The following is a 21,726-nucleotide window of genomic DNA, read 5'->3' on the forward strand; positions in this document are numbered from 1 at the left end:
CCAATAATTTTTATGAAGGCATGCTATGACAGTTGGGTATGATGACTCCGATGATGGCTTATATCTGTCACCTTAGAGGCTGGATGTAAGCTGCATGATTATGATTGATGACTTTGGCAAATGGACCTAAGGATCAATAATAGTAAACGGACAGATTGCAGATATCTCAATGCTTATGTGTTGGCAAGTGAACGAGATATGTCAATTGGAGTGTAAATATACAGCTATTGATGATGTCTTCTTAACAGATGATGACTCTCTTACTTATCAATGTAAGAGGAAGTTAACTTTTGAAGTCAAGATGGAAGACCTAGCCATGTTGCACTATTTCCTACACTTAAAGGTCTGATGAGATGAAGAAGTTGTTGGTCTGCATACATATATCTTGTGAGATCCTTGGTGCTCTTAATAAACACCTATCATATGTCTAAAGACTCTGAGTCGATCTATGGATGAGCCTCATATATTGGATAGTTGCTTGTTGAGATATCTCTGTGACTCTATTATCTATGGTCTGAAGTACACTGCCGAAAATTGCTGGATTGACAGTATGGTGAATAGAAAAAGCACATCTAAGTGTTGTATCTCCTGAGATCCACCTTTATTTCATGGATGAATCAAAGACTGAAGTTTGTTGCTCTAGGAGCTCCATTGAGGCTGGTTGTATAAAGCAACAAGCATGGCTTATTATGAAGCCATTTCGGTTGAAGAAGCTCTTCAGTGAGCCATTTGAGAACGTGCTGGTAATCACCGTTGTATATTGCGATATTCTTCAAAGAATTCATGTTCCACGATCACTCCATGTATTGGGTACCACTTTATTTTAGTACAGTACATTGGAGAGCTACCAAGCTCCATCATTGTTGGTTGGACAGATTACTGTTATCCTTACATAGCCTCTTGGTAAGGTCAAGATTATCTTTCTTCAGAGAAAGGTTGGGAGTCATGGAGAGATCCTACTAGGAGGATCTCGGTTGAACATTGAGCTTTGGGAGCTCCTAGGGGCCTGGGGTACTTCTTAAGCTATGTGCGACCATAGGGTGATTGGTTCACCTTCCCCTGTGATACCCCATGATGTCACATAGGGTGAGTGGTTCACCTTCCCCTATGATGGTTGACATGTACAGGGTGAGTGGTTCACCTTCTCCTATAGACACCCTAGTGAGAGATGCATATAGGCATCTATCGATTGTCACATGTGGACATGTCAGTAGGGCATGGTTCATCCTTTCCCCACATGTAGGATGCTCATTCCCTGCGATCGATGGATGACATGTCGATGGGACGTGGTTCTTCCTTTCCCCATGTGTAGGATCCTTCCTACGATTATTGGTTGGCATGCATGTAGGACGTGGTTCATCCTTCCCTACTCTTGGTCGTTTGCATGCGCGTAGGATGTGGTTTATCCTTTCCCTACGATGGTTGTGACATGTGACTGTAAGATGTGGTTTATCCTTTCCCTACGTGTGGTTGTGACCAAGATGTGATTTATTCTTTCCCTGTTGTTGCCCCAGCATCATCCTAACCATGTAGTCCGAGACACATGGGAAGTACCTCTCATCTAGCCAATGAGTTTGGAAGAGTGAATAGGGATCATTGCACTACAGATGGACGCATCATGTATTGCCATACTCCCTATTTCTAGGATGCATGGTGTTCAACAACTTGATCAGGGATCAAGTTTGATTGGGATACTACCCCTGGAGTGACTTTTGTCAGTGGAGAGTGGTAAGGTCTTGTGATTATCTCTCGATCAATTCTTCTTCATTATTTATATCAGTTTTCAACAGAGACGAGATGCAGAGATGGTACATGATGACAAGACGGCACGATTATGGATGGATTGACAGGTGGAATTCTCCCTAGTTGAGAGGGAGTGTTAATTTTGGCAACTAGGGTCCAATTCCACTTTGGAAAGCTCATTTGATGGAGATGATTATTGCATTAAATTCCTCTTTTCGAGAGAACCAAAATCAACCTAAAGACCATTAAATTTGGATAAGCAGAAATGTGTTTTTGAATTTATCTCCTCTCATGTGCAAATTATCATGGCTGGCTTGGGGTTATTTAGACATGTGACACCCCTCTCCGCCTTATGTAAATAGAGGTGCCCTCCTACCTCATTTGACACTTCAAAAATGTTTCAATATATATCTGAGGCAACCTAGTTCTTGGAGGAGGACGAAGGGTTGTTTGTTTTTGGGTTTTTTACTTTTGCATCAGGGTCGAGATGCTTCAAATGGACAGCCGTAGGTCTTAAGGAAAATTCTGGACAGTTTTGAATGGGTAAATTTGTCCTCGCTAATCCGAGTTCAGGAGCAAAATCGCAGGTCGAGTTTGTGCAATTGTTTCTGAGCTAGTTTGTGGTCAACTTAAGGTGGAAATTCTCTCCTTGCAAGGCCACACTTCTAATCTATTGCCTCAGGTAGCGCCTCAGGTAGGGCCGCAGGTCTGTACTAGCCTAGATAAGGGGGTCGAGAATCGAGATGCCTAATCTAGGTATAGACCAACTCTAAGGGCCACTGAAGTGCAGCACCTTACATGTCAAGGAAAGTCACAGTTAAGAGGATGAGTTTTGGTGGAATTAGAAGAGACAACAGTGATCTGTAAGTAGCCCAACTAGACCAACCTGCTTCAATAGTATGTTACCAGCTCATGCTAGGATTGCAGTTTTGAGTGGGCCATCTATTTGTCTAAGGATTGTAATGCTAGATCTTCAAATTAGCAAGTCAGTTTTGACTTTGAATTATTGTACTATATCTCTCTCTCTGTTGAACATTTGACAATTGATAATAAGAAAATTTGATCAATGGTTTTCCCCATCTTGGGGTTTTAAAGTTTTTCCCTGGCTTCAGCGAATTTCATGTGTTCTCTTGTCTTAACTTGTCTCCTGCATTTATCATCTATGTTCTTTCTTAAGTTACCGCCAATGTGATAATGTTTTATGTGATTGCTAATGGAAATGAATTGAATTGAAATCGGGCTAATATGGATCATTGAAGTGAATGTCCTACGCAAAGAACATGTTAAACTAAAATTAACATTCGAAGTTGGGCACATCATCAGGAAAAAGCCAGGATTAGAGAAATTATTCAAATAGACGCCCAAATCAAATCTCTGGAAGATCCATTTTCCATTGACTACTGCTTTGAGGCTTCCAAACAGAAACTAGCTAAATTGGAGAGGAAAAAAACCCAAATACTATTGCGTCAAGCAGAGGAATGGCAACCGAAGAGTCGCCAAATGTGGATCGACGAAGGGGATAAAAATATTAGATATTTTTATAGGAAGACTTCCAAGAATCGTTAGAAAAATTCTATCTGGCAAATCAAGAATGACGTTGGGGAAATTCTCTATGGACAAAATGAGATTCAGAAAGAAGCATTGAGATACTTTCAATCTTCCCATGAGAATAAGAGATACTCATTCCACCCATAAATATATGGACTTTGTTTCCCTATACCCTCAAATGGTTGACTCAGAGATATGTTCCTTGTTGGAACGTTCGATTGACAAAGACAAAATTCTATTGACTCTGAAAGAGTTGGCCAGGGGTGAGAGTCCTGATCTAGACAGCTGGACCATAGAACTATTTCTCCATTTTCAGGAAATGATGATTGATGAAATCACAGGTTTAGTGGAGGAGCCTAGGAGACTTGGCAAGGTCTCTGGGGTAGTGAATGCAACCTTTATAGCCCTAATCCCAAAGTCCATGGATCTGGCAGCCTTCTTGGACTTCTGTCCTATTTCACTCTGCAACACGATATATAACCTCATTTCCAAAACAATTTCCATCTAGATTAAACCAATTCTTTCCAGATTCATCTCTCCGGAACAGTTTGGCTTCCTTTGAGAAGCGCTATATGCATGATGGCATCAGACAAGAGTGCATTCATTCCATTAAAACTCGAGATATTGATGTTTGTTTAATGAAGATTGACTTCTCCAAAGCCTTTGACTGTGTCGACTGGGAATTTTTATGGATGATCCTGTCAAAGATTGGCATTGGCCCGATCATGTTAGATTGGATAAAGGCCTATATCTCTTTGGCCAATGTTGCCATCCTGATCAATGTAAGTCCCAGAGACTTCATTTCTACATCGAGAGGCCTTCGACAAGGTCGCACCCTCTCTCCCCCCCATTCCTATTGGTTATCGATGGCCTGAGGAGAAGCATTCTTGCAACGAGGGTGCAAGGCAAATTCTCTGGCGACAATATAACAACAAACATCGCTCATTCTCACCTAATGTTTGCTGATGATTTCCTAGCCATCGGGAAATCGGACATTAGTGAGTGGATGGTGTTACATGACAGTCTCCTCAATTTTGGACAGGTAACTGGGTTGCTCATGAATAAATATAAATCTGTTTTGATATCTCTGGATCACGAGGGGGAAAGAATGCAAGAAATTGCTACTATGTTTGGAATGTTTATTTCTAGTAGCATCGGATGTGCTCTAAGCCTCAAAATTTGTAGGGAGGCTAGGACACATGTATTCCAGAATACCCAGAAATCATTTTGGGAGATTCCACCCAAAAACATTTTTATTAAAATAATTAATTATTTTAATGGATGTCTAAGTTTAAACTTAGGAAATTAAAATAATTAAAGGGTATTAATTAAACTGGGGGTGAAACTTCTAGAAGAAGATGGGGATCAAGTCAAAATGATATAAGCCATTTATTAAAATCTAATCTGGGTCATTGATTACTCAACTGGAAGATTATAAGGACTTCGATGGGCATTTGGAAAATACATCGAGTAAGAGATCAAGAGATCAATTTCTGAAGAGAGCAGCGCACCAGTTGTCAAGAAAGTGATCGAGGTGATATCTTGCAGTAATGGGCAGAGATAGTTTTCCAGTTGGAAATTTTTCATGATTGGGATACATTGCAAAGGAGGCAGAGAGAGATCCAGAAGATGCAACGCAAAGCCACACTGGGCAGTGTAGAGCCACGCTAAGGCAGTGCAGAGCGTGAGAGGAGATTCGAAATTTGCTGCAGAGTCGATTTCTAGAGCCAGAAGTCGGGGTGTGAGACCTGTTGACCCTGCCACCTACACCTACCTACAAGTTAGTGAGAAAAGCCTTCAACCCCACAAGGTGTGGTTGGTGGCAGGGAACTCAGAGAAGGGGTTGTCACACTAATCCCAACTCTCTCTGTTTGAGCTATCCCCTAGGTTAGCTAAGGGGAGTGGTTCTTAATGAAATGTTAAGTTAAAAGATGTGAGTTTCTAGGAGAGTGTTATAGTGAAAATGGATTACTTTTAAGGATTTATGAGCAAATATGATGTGAGCAACTTGAAATAACAATGCTAATCATTAACATGATTTAAAAAAAAACCATAAAACCAGTGCTTTATAAGGAATTTGCTCAACAATTTAAAGATATATTTGCTCAAAGTAAAATGCAATGCTCTCAAAAGATAAAACAAAGTAACTCTGAAATGTAAATAAGAATTGTTAGCACAAGATATGTAAAATACAAAATGCTTTTGAGATAATCAACTTTATAAATCAAAACATGTGAAACATATCTTGCCAAAACCAAAAAATTAGTAATTAACTTGGAAATGTAAAATAAAGGAATTGCCAAACCAAAACATCAATATGCAATTAGATTTGAAACATGAAAAGAAAACACTTGTTTGAAATGATTACAATACTTGCTTTTGGAATAGACTTTGCATATGAAAACTCAACCATCAAGAAACAAATAAAGTAAATGTAATGGAAAGTGTTCTTGGTTAATTTTATTAATTAGCTCTACAACAAGATTACAATTTAACTCTTCAATCCTTAAACCTCACCCTCGCCCAATCGTATAGATCTCACAGTGAGGAGTCAATAGAGAAGTAGAGGATCCCTAAGATGTCTACTTCAACCCACTTATGTTGAAGGTAAAATTTTAATGAGGCTTGGAGCTTTCCTACATTAAAATGCCTAGATGAAATGCAAATTGGGTTAATTCCCCAAATTAAAATAATGATAAATGCAAATGCTTCAAAGAGATTGATTTGCAATGCTTGAAAATGAAATAGTGTTCAACATAAATTGCAATTATAACTTCAATTGGAGGAATAAAATTAGCTTACAAGTATTGCACGTGTTTCATCAATGAATTAAAATGATACAAGTAATTTGCTTGAAAGTAAAATTTGTTTCAAATAGACAATGACAATAAATTGCTCCAATATTCATGATAACAATGTAGCATAAAATTGAAGCATGTATTCAAGTGCTCATGAAACAATTTACGAACGTAAATGGAAACGAATCAAAGTTTGTTAAGAATATAAAATGCTCGCATGTAAATGATGAATTGCCCATAGTAAAGTGTAAGCTTGTAGCTTCAAGCAACAATGAGATAGAAAATGCAAAGCTCAAATGAAATTGTAACAAATTTTAAATTAATGAATGTGATAGTGAAGTTATGTTAATTCCCAATTAAAGCATGCATGTAAGTGAATGAAGTATGAAAGCTTAAACCATGCAAATGTCAATCCACCCAAGAGAAGCCTCCCTCTAAATGGGGAGATAGAATACCATGGGAGAAATCTCAAGCTCCCACAAGAAAATTAGATCTTTTATTAATATTACAAAGAGAAGAAGGTCTTTCAAAGTCCTCAACTAAACTTCCAGGAGAGTCCTCACAATAATTGCTTAAAACGTGGACACTAGACCTCCTTTCATGAGAAAGTAGTGACAAGATCTCACAAAACTTATGCAAAAGAAACAAGGTGTGAGTTTCCTCCAAATACCCACGGCTTAAAGAGAAAAATGGGCAGCCCTCTAGTGAACTTGACTTGGCCAAAATAAGCCTCAAAAGGGCTCATGACATCCTTGGAAATTGAACCCCCAACACTTGCCAAAGGTCCTGCAAACACTTGTTAGATGTTGCGGGAAGTTGCTCTTCAAAATCTGCCACACAAGAGTTAGCAAACAGTGCAAACAATGACTACAAAATAAGTTAAGTATTAATGGAAAAATCAACAAGATAAAATGTATATGTACAATTATAATCTACAAAAAGCTAAGTTAAAGAGTGAGAGTAAACTCTCGTCTTTGCTTAGCCATCTTCAAGCTCTTAGATAGCAAATGAAAGAAATGAAATACAATGTTTTTTAAAAGAAATTTAAATTTAGAATTTATCAGCTTATGTACAAGCTATGTGCTGAAATCCCTGCAAAACCACTTTGTAAGATAAGACTATGAAGGTTCAAAGAACAAATGAGAAGTCTTTTAAGAATGTATCAAGAGTGGGTTGGTCTCTCCAAAGACTTCCCCTCACACTTGATTCTGTAATCCCAACAAGATGTTCTCTCTACAAAACTTCAATCAAGAATTAGTTCCATATAGATTTAGCAATAAACAATGATAAGAAACTCTAGAGATTTATTTAAAACCAACTAGAGCATTCTAAACCTAGAACATACTTCTAATTGAAATGTCAATGCAAGATAGCTCTACATTAATAAATCTACAAGAGCATATGGAAGCAAATTAGATCAAAGCATGAGTAAAAGGAATTATACCAATGCTCAACAATTCATCATACTCGAAAAGGAGGAACACCTCATAAATGAAACCCCAAAGTCTTTATTGATATTTTTGAAAGTGTACAAGGAAGCAACGCTTCCGCAAGCACAATAGCTAATAACAATATGATACAATGTGAGAGCCCATGGCTCTATTATATAGAGTTGGGAGCAAATCCCAATGAAGAATGACGATGACAAATGGCATTAGAGCCAATCCCAATGTAAAAGTGATTAAACAAGTGGCATGAGGTGACAATTTCAAAGAGAAATTCGAATTTGTTAAATGGAACTCCAATGCCAAGTGTAAAAATCGAATTCTAGCAAGTGGGCATCATTTTCTTCTTCCCTTATGTGCCAAATTCGAATTTTATGGTGGAATAACAAGTGTATATGGGTGGTAACCCATGTGGGGGCAATTTCCCACAAAAATCCCCACCAAATATTCTCCCAAATCCTCTCAAATGTGCATTAACTTCACAAATTCGAATTTCTAAGTAGCTTTTTCATTTAATGCCAGAAATTCGATTTTATTTGAGCACATGTCCTTTCTTTGATTTTAGGAGTCCACATCACCTTGGGACTTCACTTTAACTCCCCCATAATTTTCCACCTCATTTCCACAACATTTAGCATGTGTGGATATTTATTTTTCTCCATTTATTTAATTTCTGGCTTAATTAATTGTCAGATTTCCCACTAAACTTAGGAAATGCGGGTTTTGAGAGTCCAAAACACATTATTAACCCCTCAAAGTGTGTCATAGTAGAAAGTTGAGGGTGAAATGTGTAATTTTGATTACTCATACCCCATACAACTTCTCTAGACTACACTTATTACAATTTAAATGCAATTTTATTTGCAATTTTGACTTGTGGGAAATCTAAAAAATTAAAAAATGACTACCTAGACCTAACCAAATTCCGCGAAATTTTTTGTGATCTAGTATGGTAATATACATAGACTCTAGACACTAAGATGTGTCAGGGGTCAACCTTCAAACCGTCACCCCGGCTTTGGGGTAAAACGTGAGAGAAAAAACCTAGAAAATTATCCTTCTCTGTAAAAGAAGAGATAATTAACCAGATAAAAAAAACACTCCAAGATGTACTCGTTTGTTGATCGAGTCCCAACATCCTAGGCCTGTTATAGACTCAAAATTCATCATTACTAGTATCACTTATTACAATTCCCTGTAGGGTGTGGAATCTGGGTACAAGAAAGATAATGAGAAGATAGAAGTAGAGTTAAAAAACTTTGTTAACTGACAATATCTGATGGTACAAGTGTCCTCTGGATCATCCTTGGGCATGGAGTCTTCATATAATCATCAGGTGCCACTCTAGTGGTCAACAAGACCAAAAAGGCAAAAATTCGAAGTTCCAAAAGCAAATCGATCAGCCAAAGGAGTGATGCAGTCCCCAGAAGTTGTGACGCAAGCAACACAATGATTGTGGAGAGGCAACTAGGGGCTAGCCATTCAGTGACTGGATCAGTATTGGATCGCCAGTGATAATGTGAGGTATATCTCACTCATCTCTCTGTCAGTCAGATTCTTTGTATTGGATAGCTAGTAAAGCATCCAAAGATTGTATTCAGAAACTATTGCATAATAATACAAACCCTCAGCGGTTGCACCGTTTTTCTTTCCTGCTCAAATTTTTGTTTCCGCATATTATTTAAAGTTGTGAAGGCTGCAGTTGTATTTACTTCGATATTTACAGTAGAACATAGTAAATAACCTGCATGGATTAACAAGTAGGAGAAGTAATATCAGTTTGTTGCAGTAGTGATTCGGGGATTCTCAAATTTTCACATGGAATTCAATCCATCCCTTTGGAAGGCGGTTTCATTTATCTGGGATTTACCCTAAAACAGTTGGGATAGGGGAACGATGATTGTTCTTGGATGATTAACAAACTAGAGAAGTGACTCTCTTCATGTTCCCATAAATGGCTTTCCTTAGGTGGAAGGCTCATCCTTATTAAATCAGTTTTGTAGAGCACATCAATCTATTGTATGCATATCTATAAAATCCCCAATGGTGCCATCAACAAGATTAATAGAAAATTTCTTGTTTCCTTTGGGTTGGATCTTGCAGAGATAATAAGAAAATCCATCTTGTTAGGTTGGATATGTTGTCTAGGCCTCTTGCTGTCAATGGCTGGGGTCTCAAAACATGAAAATTTTCAACTTGGCACTTCTTCTAAAGAATCTATGCCGGGTTGTCAATGGTGAAGGACTTTGGGGCAAGACCATTAAAGCAAAATATCTCAAAAACAAGGACCTTGAGGGGTCAATCCGAGATGGTGCTCCAATGCCAGCAACAATTTCCCAATCTTGGAAAAGGCTGCTTCTAACCAAACATTGGTTCCTAGCCAATTTGTCTTGGAACATTGGCAATGGATCATCTGTGAAAATTGGTCTTTACATCTTTTCAGGTATGGAAGGTCCTCACTCCCTTTCTTTTCCTCTAATTACTTTTCTCCATGGCGTGAACATTCAAGTGCTCAAGGATATAGCGGCCTTTCCTGAAGCAAGTTTCACTACAACGCATTGGCCAGATGCCCAAATGTTAAACATACCGGGACATATTTCTCTTGAATGGTCAGAGTATATTCATAATCTGCAACTAGCTGGGATCTCTCTATCTCTTTCGGAGGACAAATTAAATTGGAAGGGAAGCTTTCACAAAGGTCAAATCATTGTTAAAGAAGCATATAACATCATTGATCAGCAAGTGGAGTTGGCTCTGTCCTTTTCATGGCTGCCCAGGTCATGGCGCTGGCAGGTGCCCCTGAAGCTCAAATGCTTCCTATGGTTGGTGGCACATAATCATATTTTGACCTTGGATAACCTTTCTAAGCGACGTCTCTTGGGTCCGGGACATTGCTGCCTTAGCAGGAAACATGGTGAGGAGATCTCACACCTTTTCCTTCTTTCCCTGTTTTCCAGATTGGTTTGGCTTGAAGTGCTTAGACTTCTTGATTCCATCGTTGTCCCGATCTGGTCTCACATCTCTGATTGCCTCCACCACTGGTTTGTTGTTCATAATAACCTCAGGCCAACTCCTTAAGGGTCAATAGATTTATTCATAGTGGTTTCTTTCAAAATTTCAATACAATGTGCTATTTATAAAATAGCATATTATATATACCCCATTTCCAAAGTTTTGGGGGTCACATTTCCCTTTCAGAAACATGTACTATTTCCTTGTAACATGCAACTTAGCTTTATTTAATAATAGCTAGTCTATTAGAAGTTGTACATGGTGTGGAAGCTCACTTAGCCATGCAAATCTGTACATGCATATCTTAGTCCAATTGCAAAATGTTCAACTGTACGTGGCCACCTGAGTCTACTTTTGGATTTTTCAGGAGGCAGCCTTTGTACTATGAACATGTAACCTCTAAGTGCCTCTCCTACACATTCAGTTCGCTTTAGACAATCTCAACAATACAAGCACAAGTCATGATCAGTCTGACTTCAAAAGAGGAGTGTTAAATAGTCTGCACAGTTGGCCATCACCACAGGGACAACAGAATGACAGGTTTGCTACATGGGCTCTAACCATCTCAAAGGCAATTGGTGAGAATCAATATTTACTTATCTTCAACCTGCTATAGATGGTTGGGGACTAGGGACCGACCCACCAGGACCACAAAGTGAGGTTATCTTGACACTTGTTTAATCATGTCTGAGTCCATATGTTATTGATGGGCCTTGGGCCAATGGGCTATTGAAACATTTCGAAGTTTCCAAAATGAGTACATTTAGAAACGTCGCCTCCCAAAAATGGAAACGTCAGCCAAAACGTCATATATGTTTATATATATAAAACAAAATTTATAAATAAGTGAATAACACATTATCTTGCGAGGAAAAAGAGAATAATACCCATAGATGACAACTTAGAAGGAAAACTAAGTCTATATTATCTCTCATTGATGATTACATGATGGTCGAGTTTCAGTGGAGTTTCGACTGAGTTTCGAAGTTTCGGGTATGTCCTGAATCTCCGGGTTCCTAGAAGTTTTGTGCAATATATATATATTTGTTAGCTAGACCCATGGGATTTTGGACTAGTAAAATTCACACAAGGAATGTCTTAAAAGTACACTCTATCACTGAATGTTCTACGCCCCATGGGCACCAATGGACCATGTATTGTTTTATGTTTTGAACCTTAATTTTTTTTACTTTTCACCCAAGAAATTTTGGCTAGGTGAATGGCTTGCTTTGGTTTATAAACTCACCCAAGCTTCATTTTTGTTGGTGCTATGTTGGTTGCATTTGTAGCCTCCTTTTGTATAAAAAGCCAACATACACTTGTCATTACTATTTATATTAAAGTTAAAGGAAGCATTTTATTTACAAAAAAAATGGAAAATATTTCTTTTGAAGGTGTTGACCACTCCATGTCAACTACCCCATAGTTGTACATCTTTTCGCGCATGGATTTCCATCATGTTCGAGCACTCCGATGATCCACAGATTCATCATTATCAGCTATATGTAAGCTGGAGTTTTGTAAACTCATTCTACATTTTGTAATGTAAATGATCCTACTAAGACAAATGTATGTAACAACCTAGGTAAATTTACTTTTTTGATGATGATTTTTATCGTAAGAGGTTTTTAGTCTCACAGATTCATGTGTGTTTCTAAACATAGTTGATCGGCATAGTTTTTCCCTCCAACCTCACCCCAGAGCTAGGGTGGATTTTGTCATCGGGATTTTAAATGAGTCCTAGTGTTATTTATCGAGTCTTTGTAAAAGTGATTTGGGAATAATTCTAACTATTTGATTAGATTATTTTATTACAAGTCACTTAGTCTACTAGATCATATTTTGGGTCACAGAAATGGGTATTTATTGAAGGTCTTTAACGAACGGGTGTTCCCCCTTCATGGGTTAGAAATGTAATATTTCATGTAGAAAAATATTTAGTGCATGGTCCCTCATAGTTAGACAGCATGACTAAATATTATAAGGTTGATAAAATTAATAATCCCCTCATGAGTCAATTGATTAAAAAATTTGGCTAAAATAAATTAAAATGCTATAGCCAGAAATTTAAGTTATTTAGGTCCTAGGAAAAATTAAATTCTCCAACATTTAAAATTCATGGGTTTTAAAGTTTTTAATTTTTGGAAGTCCCCGACCAAGGGAATATTGAAAATTTCAAGATATTTTGAACCCTTGGGCCATAGTAGTCCAGTCAAAGTCAACTTTTGCGACAATTAATTCAAAATAATCATTTTTTAGTTAATTAAAAAGAAATTAGAAGTGAAATTCGAATTTCCTCAAAAAGTAACTTTATTTCAACGGTGATGATTAAAAGATCATTTGATCTTCATCAACAGTTGAGATTGCTTTGATGGGCATCAAGCCAACTAGCCGTTGAAGAATTTTTCTATAAATGAGAGGCCTCTCTCCATTATTTGGATCCGATTTTTGAATTGTGTACTTGCTCTAAGAAAGTTCTTGTAACTTTTTCTGGTTAAAAAAACCTAAAGACTTTGGGGTTTCAGATCCTCATGTATGTGGTAATATTGTTCTTAATACTTTGTTGCTTTTATTTGCATTTGCTGGTTAATAGCCTTTGAGGATTGATTTGTGTACAGGTATATTGCACAGATTTCTAGGTTTTTTAAAATATCATTTTAATTTTATAGAAGTAGTGAGTATTTCTATTTCTTGATAATTTTATGATCATTTTTTTAATTTCTATTAATCTGACAAGCAGATTTAAGTGTGCAGAAGTTATCATTCAGAATTTGGGTGTTTGGGGAAGTCCTAGATGGACCAACTGACTCTCAGTTTACAAAATCTAAAAAAACCCACTATCTTTTTAATTTATGAAGTCATTTTATTGAATATTTTACTTGTAGGGTTTTTCTTGGGCTTGTGGCTCTTTAAATTTTCAAATTTATTTTTAAATATTGTGCAAAAAATTTGTTTAAATTTGGCTAATAGAGGGCTTTCATCTGCAGATCTGTAGAATATTATTGTAGATTTGTAAATAGAAAATTTCTAATTCATTGGGGTTCTGGGTATTTCATATTTTTGTATATACATGCGTTGGGGTTTTCTGTCATTTTTTTGTGCAGGAAAAAAAATCTGAAAATTACAGGTGATTTTTGTGAATTACGAAGAGAGATCTAAAAACCCTGAAGGGCATCTCCATTTTGTTTGCAGGTTGAAGAAAAATTGCAAGAAGATAAAGGGCAAGTTTTTTGGGGCCTTGAGGCCCTGCGCTGGCCATTTCCCATCTTCTTTCAGCTTCCCTTTCTTCACCCTCCTTCATCACTAAATTTTCTCCATAAATTTCCCTAAAAAATTTAACAAATTTTAACAAAAAAAAAATTGAGTTTAGCATTTGCATTGGAGAATTTTCAGTGACTTGGGCAGCCCATCTTCAAGTGTCTTCAAGCCCCAAAGGGCTGACTGGTGCACATCCTTTGAACCCTTATTTCTTTCATTGATCTAATTGAAAGCGAAATTTATACTAGCATAAAATTTTAGTTATCTGAAATTTAGCAGCAAATTAGTTTGCATCTTTCACTACATTACATTTTAGAAATATAATTACTTTCAGAAACATTTGCATGTTATTTTCTGAATATTATTTCACTGTTTTTTTTAGTAATTTTCTAAGTTTCTAGATCAAATACATCAATAGATCAGAAAGAATTAAACTCAGAAATTTTCTGAATTTAGCAGCAGATTTAATTTATATTTTTACTATTGTTTAATTGCAGCATTAGAAGTTAGTTTCAGTAACGTTTGCAAACAAATTTCTGAAAATTGTTTTACTGTTGTTCAGTAGTTTATTTCGGAGTTTTTTAGATCAAATACATCAATAAATTAGAAAGAATTAAACTCGGAAATTTTTTGAATTGTGTTATCAATTTGTCATTTAATATTTTATGCTTTTATACATAGAAATTTCTGAATATTGCATGGTTACGAGACTGTTGTTTTAGAATATATTGTTGGTTTTAACATTTGATGTAAGAGCAGATTACGACACTGCTATTTTATTAATGTGATCTGAGTTTAAAACATTTAGTTTAATTTTTTAAGTTCATTTGTTTTTTACATGCTTATGCAAGTAGGACTAATCTAGTTTTACTTATGCATCTAATGATCTTGAATGAGTATTTCATACAAATGAATTTTTGAATGTAAAAGGTGTTTTACTCTAGCGTTTTACATTTCAGTAATTATTTGCGTAGTGCTGGTATAAGTACATGCTTTCACATTTAGATCACCACCTTTCTGAGCCTCAAGTTAAGTAACATTTAAGACATATTTCAAAAATAATTTTAGGCCCTCATTTAACTAAAATTAACAAAGTCCCTGCATTTCACATGCTTCTAAATTTTGCATTTGCATATGAGACAGCCAAGTCTTTTCAGCAGCAGTTTCTCATTCTTTACTTGAAACTTATTTTCTTCGCAAAATAGTTGACTCCAGCATTTTACATTTCAGTCCATTGTGCATTTCAGTGATTATTTGTGCAGATTTTACATTTTGTAATGCTGGTATAAGTACCTTCTTTGACATTTAGATCACCACCTTTCTGAGCCTCAAGTTAAGTAACATTTAAGCATATTTCAGAAATAATTTTAGGCCCTCATTTAACTAAAATTAACCAAGGCCCTGCATTTCACATACTTTTTAATTTTGCATTTGCATATGAGACAGCAGAGTCTTTTCAGCAGCAGTTTCTCATCCTTTACTTGAAACTTATTTTTTTTCGCAAAATAGTTGACTCCACAAGGCACTGGTATCACTTTTTTCAAATCATTTTGAATCCTTAAAATCTTGCGCAATCTAAAACAAGTGTTGGTTGCTTAGTTGTGTCTCTCAGGTTGGTTGGCTCCCAACTAATCTTTTCGTTTTCCATTTCCATAGGGTCTACCCCCCTTAGTCTGCTATTGGGAGACAACTTAACGGAGTGATTGGGGATCAGTGTGGCAGCCCCTGATCTGAGCCATTGTCGCGGTGCCTAAACATTCTGTGCGACAACAGAAGGAACTACAAGAATCATTCAATCCTTGTTTGACAGCCATAGATTGTTTGCAAGGTTGAAAAAATGTTGATGAATTTTGTTCATGTTTCCCACAAAGAATTGATGTAATGTTTGGTTTTTATATGCTTGTCAATCAATTCAAAGACTCTTAGGATTTTTTCTTTGTTCCTTCATCTTGCCTCCAAAGATGGTCATCAAGTTAACATAATTTAAAGATATGAACATCAGATGTTCTAGTGGATCCTCATGCATCTGTCCTGCGCAGATTGAAGAATGAATAGTCTCAACAACCGCTTTTCTTGGCTAGTTTTTATTGGAAAAGATTATGTTTAGCGTGTTTTGCTAATGAACCATATTTTTTCAATATTTTATCTTCAGAGCATAAATAAATTTATTTTGTCATTGCTATAATGGTGTTATACCTTTTTCACAATTGTGATTTATTAGAAAGCAAAATTCAATACACAAGAAGACAGTTCCAGAGCAGGGTGCCCCCAACCCATCCAATTACCTCCTGGTACCATAGGAGTGGCCAGCGATCTATTCAGAGTTTCTTTCCTTCAATCCCAGATGCTAGGAGTATTCCTTAGTGCCTCACTTCTACATCCGTCCCAGGACAAATGGCCGGACCCATCATTGTTCCAGGGGACTTCAACAGTGAGCCAGTGCCCAGTTCGCTTCTCTCACCATTGATCATCAGATTCATGATCCCTTGACATCTTTAGCTCCATCACCTGATCTTCCTATCTTCCTATCTCACTCATTCTTTTTTTGTCTGGTTACTGATTATTTTGGATAGTGACACAGTCTCTATATGTGTGTCGCGACAGCACTACCGCTTGTTTCTTTTTTTCTTTTTGTTATTTTCAGCATTTTCTAGGAGCTGTGCTTGCACTCCCACGTTGTACTCATACTGATTGTACTCTTGTTCAGTCCCATTGACCTACTTTTGTGGTCATTTGTTGGACATTAACAAAATCATCTTATCTTATGCAGAGATTTTATACATTCTGCAGTGATAATCTGCATGTTACTCCTAAGGCTAACTCTACCATGGCATTTATTGTGCAGAGAAACCTGAGATAAAAGAGATAGACGGACACACATAAACAGAAACTGTTGTGCATGGATAAACACTGTCCAAAAGGAATGTGAATATCTAAATTTCTTATATAAAAACTTGCATCACACTATGTCAAGAATTTCCTAATTGAACTGATGGATGAAGACTGCTATTCTTTTTAGATTAACCAAGAAGTACCTGTGCCATTGCTGAAGTTATGACTTCTGGAATAGGTTCAGTTGTATCTCCAATTCCAAGACTTATGACTTTTGCATCTGGGTATTTTTGCATATGTGCTAAACGTCTTCTTCCAATCTGATTTGGAAATTGAAATGTTAATCAGATGTGTGATATACAATCTGAGCTCAAAAATATATTACACAAAAGAACATAGTGAAAGATCCCCTCGAGTCGGTACCCTGACAATTAACTATCCGTACAGCTTAAAGCTTGTCTAAGATAGTTAGAGAAGTTCTGAAAGTAGAAAAATGAGAATATCGGACATTTGGCAATACATGTAAATTAAGAAAGATAGCATTCCTTTAGTATTGATAATGCAAAAATAAAATGACCAATAACAGAAAACCCTATTTTCCTATAGATGGCTATGATAAACAAACAGATCGGAGATGTATATGCATGATCGTACACAATATAGGACTTCTAAATTCTTCTCAAAATACCTAGCTGAATTAAGATTTTAAAGAAAAGAAAAGAAAAACACTTTAATGTTCTACAATATGCATTATTATCAACAATTTTAAGTAATATTTATTAGTAACAAACAACCAATTCATAATACTTCAACTCTTTACGCACTCTATCATATAGCTTATAACAATAAAACCTGAGAATAGTGAGAAAACTGACCTCTGGAAAGAGATAACCTGCTTGTAATTTGGCGATATTGCCATTACGTGGTACCTTCGTGGTGTAAACTGCAACCAGTTGACATCATCAATCAAATATGTAAAGCTTTTGTTACAGTAGACATCAATTTGTATCATTCTTGAAGAATTTTGGATTCATATAAAAGCAAAAAAATACTTGATAAGAACCCTACTTATTAAAACGTGAAATCAAAGCACCCTTACTAGAACAAAAACATAAATAGATCTTAGTAAGCTAATTTACTTTGATTATTGAAATCACAGTTCCCATGTTAAAAATCAGATGTTCTATTCTGTTACAATCACTTAAATCCAGAGCTTCTTTATCCTGCAATATAAGTTAAGTAATTGTAGATAGAACATAAACCATATGCACAATAGAAGACAGCCAAGAATCCAATGAAAAACAAAGAAGTTTGGTCAATGACCAAGGTAAAACCCACAAGGGGAAAACCCAACCAAATTCTTCTTCTATTAGAAATCAATTGTTCAGTTGAGATACCAAGTGCAATGAGAGAATGAAGAAATTCACCCAAATCTGAAGAAGATTTCTGATAGCAATAGCTGATGCAAACACTGAATCACTTTAGCTCTCCAATATCTGCTCTCTCTCTCTCTCTCAAGTTCGAATTCTCCTTTCACAAGCACAAGTGTGTCAATTAAGGATGAGAGGCACAAATATATAGAATGAGCAAGGAGGTCGAATTCATGAGGGGAGTGTTAAAATATACAAGGCAGGCCAAATTCCACTTTGGGCAACTCATTAGCCTAAGATGATTATTGGACAAAATTCCTTCCAAGAGAACCAAAATTGACCCTAAAAGCACTAAATTTGGACATGGAGAAATATGTTGTTGATGTCAAGCCCGCAAGAGCACATTTGGTCAAGGTTGGCTTAGGGTCAAAATTAGACAAATTGATCCCCCTCCAATGCATATAAACACACGAGACCCTCAACCTCATTTGGCACATCAACAACACAAAAACATTTTCTTCTCTCTCCTTCATTGATTGGTTCGTACAACTCAGGGATTGCAGAGATTTCTCACACGTATGAAGGGACAAGCGTTTATTTCAGGTTGGACGAATTTCAGGTTTGTTCTGGGACGTTGACTTGCACTGACTTGGGTGAATTTGGCATGGTTTGACTCAGTGTTACTTGGGAGCGGGAGCGAAAGCGGGGAAAGGGAGCGAAAACGGGAGCGGGAGCGACATTTTCAAAAGATCCCAGTTTGGGAGCGAATCCCGGAGCAATTTTTATATAATATATATATTTTTTATATTTTGATACATATATGTCAACAAAAACATGTAGAATGATGAATTAGATATAAAAAACATAAAAATACATAGATTAATCATTGAACCATATAACATCAATCATCTAGAAGTTATAATCTTCATCAACCACGTCCACAATTGAGTCTCGTGAATCATGATTCATCAATCTTAAAGTTTCAAATTCAAGCTTTCAAAATTGAAAATTCAATATATAACATTTATCATCATTGATCACCAAAGTTGTACTTGTAAGCTAAGTTTAACCATTACAAGAAATAATATCTAATTGTTAACAACTTAACATGAAATGAAATGTTATAAAATGAATTATGAAATGAAATGAAACAACTTTCACGAAGCATCATATTTCATAATTCAAAATCATTACCAATGAGTTATAATTGCCAACTTCAAACTTCAAACTTTCATTATCACAGTCATATATTGTTTACAAAAAATATCATTATGATATGAAAGAGTCAAGAATCAAGACTCAACAGTTATGAAAACTAATAGAAACTAGAAAAAACAAGTAAACTGTAAATCTATTATCTACCACTGCATGTGGCCCTTGCCACGAGAGTCTAATGTATGAGCAGGTCGTGGTGGTCTTCTAGGATTCTCCCGCACAAACCGACGACCAAAACTAGAAGGCACATGCCCTCCACGTGAGGGTGTAGATGGAGGTGGCAACAGCAAAGGAACAAGACTCGAAACTCGAGCACTGCTACTGGATGGTGGAGGTGGCATGGTTGTTGCTTCATCTTCCTCCATTATAAGTTCCTCTTCCAGTTCTTCAAGATGTATAGTGCCATCCTCCAAATTGTCATCCTCTGGGTGGTTGTCCCAAATTTTATATGTTGGATCCTCATAAGCTTGATTACAGTAATGACTCAACAACCTCAAGTTGTAGTGCACATAGACCAAGCTTTCTACCCGGTTTTCATTGAGTCTGTTTCTTTTCACATTATGTAATGAAGTTGTAGGTGCTCCAACACCTCTCTGTAGGAGAAGTATTTATAACCCGTGATAGAACTTTCTTTGCCAATTTTGGCAAAAGTCCATGGCCGCCATATGTTTCCCACCATGTGAGAGCATCAAATCTGTCTGTCTTCCACTGCATGGAAGGTACCAAACAAACCAGTGTTACTGAAGTATCTGCCTATTTCAAGGCGCACACTAGCACATTCCTCCCTGTCAGTTATCAACTTTTCTAATGCTTCCAAATATCCTTTACATACCTCTTCATCTATATGGTGTTTGGTCCTAACCCCACCCCCTGGTGCAGGTTGGCCCAACCAAGATGTAGAGTAGTATTTTGGTGTAAGGATATACGCCAAGCAATGTAGTGGAAGATTAAGTTTATTCCACCGTACACACAAAATCGTGAATCAGTTTGTACAAGTCGGGATCATTGTTATGAACAATATCTTTTATTTGCCCCAAAATGGTATCCATCTGCTCATACACCTTGCCAATCACTGGTTTATCTGTATCTGCAAACCAAATCATGTGATAAATGGGCTTGGTGAAATCCAATACTTGCCTCACACGTGCCCAAAACATACCATCAAGAGCAGCTCTTATCATTTGTTTGCCTTTCTTGTACAAATCACCAATCCATTTGTATTGTTCATTTTTGTTCTTAACAACATCATGCATCAAAAGGTTCAATGTGTGAACCAATCACCCAGACCAAAATATGTTGGGGTATTTATCCTCAATAATGTTGGCATTATGATGTATGTGTTGTACTTGATGGAAACCCACTCATAGAAGAACATCTCACTTATATATATCTAAATGAATCTACAGAAGAGATATCAGATGTGACATAATACATGGGATGCAGGACAGCTCAAAGGAATCAAAAGACAAGTCCTTAGTATGACAAGTTAGCTTTGCCATCAAGTCCAAAGGGGGAGATTGTTGGCATTATGGCTCAAGTGTAGTCCTTGATGGCAACTCATACAGGTGATAGATCCCAGTACAACAGGTCAGTAGCAGAGATTGATGATCAGCTCACAAAGAATGAAGAAAATAAGAAGTACGCAGGTGCGTCGTTCAGTAGGTGCGGTCATAGGCTGGGTCCGCAAGTTCTGCGTTCAAAAGGTGCGGTCCTAAAGTGCACACACTTTCATGCAGAGAAAAGCACTCGTGGGGTTTCTTATGTTTAACCCTCGGTATTTAGCCCGTCGGGTCCGTGGTATTGTGAAAGGCCTAAGGCCATAAAAGAGGAAGGAGACCATTTGGCTAGAGTACGCTTATGGGTTGAATATCTTAAGGAGAGTAAGATCTGAAATTCTGGTTGGAGAGTGATATCTAGATCTACATCAAGGAGAAACCTGAGCTCTAGAGGGTAAATCTACTGATGGGTCGAGATCTCCTTTGTGCATGATCAGATCTGTAGATTTGATAGTCTGTGGCATATTTGAAGTCTGGACCGCAAGTGCAACACGTTTCAGGTGTGGAGATCCGCAGGCCACTGAAGGAGAAAGTGCGGAGATCCGCAGGTAGATCGAGGAAAAGATGCGGAGGTTCGCAGGCCAGAGATCGGTGTAGGTGCGGAGGATTACAGGAGGATCGCAGGACAGATACGGGTACAGGCAGGTGCGCAGGCAGCCCGCAGCCAGTAAGTGCAGATATTCGCAGAGAAGAAGACTTTAAGTTGCAAATACTCGCAGGTCAGAAGCCTATTCAAGTGCGGATACCCGCAGTCCATCTGATAGATGGTAGCAAGAATTGATACCTCTTCTGGTTCCTGGAGAAGCTACTGGGTTATTGTTTGAGCTGCTTCTGTTCTTCTGAAGTGTACTTGATTGAATGATTCTGATTTCTTCAGTAACATGGATTGGATGACCATAGTGATTGATGATGATCTTGATGGTAGATCTTCAGATAAGACAGATGAATA

The 21,726-nt window shown here is 37.1% G+C and overlaps 1 protein-coding gene across 1 annotated transcript in view; it reads right to left on the bottom strand.

Annotated features, from left to right (window-relative positions):
• Positions 1-21,726, bottom strand: part of LOC149226410 (putative LL-diaminopimelate aminotransferase, chloroplastic) — a 310,774-nt gene that overhangs the window by 207,818 nt on the left and 81,230 nt on the right. The window contains 2 exon segments of the mRNA XM_089377483.1: positions 16,840-16,956; positions 17,512-17,579. Of these exon segments, the coding sequence (XP_089233609.1) occupies positions 16,840-16,956; positions 17,512-17,579 (185 nt within the window).

This window comes from Pinus tabuliformis, chromosome J (assembly GCF_031772625.1).
Source record: "Pinus tabuliformis cultivar Carrire ecotype Pingquan chromosome J, CPIR1, whole genome shotgun sequence".
NCBI lineage: Eukaryota > Viridiplantae > Streptophyta > Pinopsida > Pinales > Pinaceae > Pinus > Pinus tabuliformis.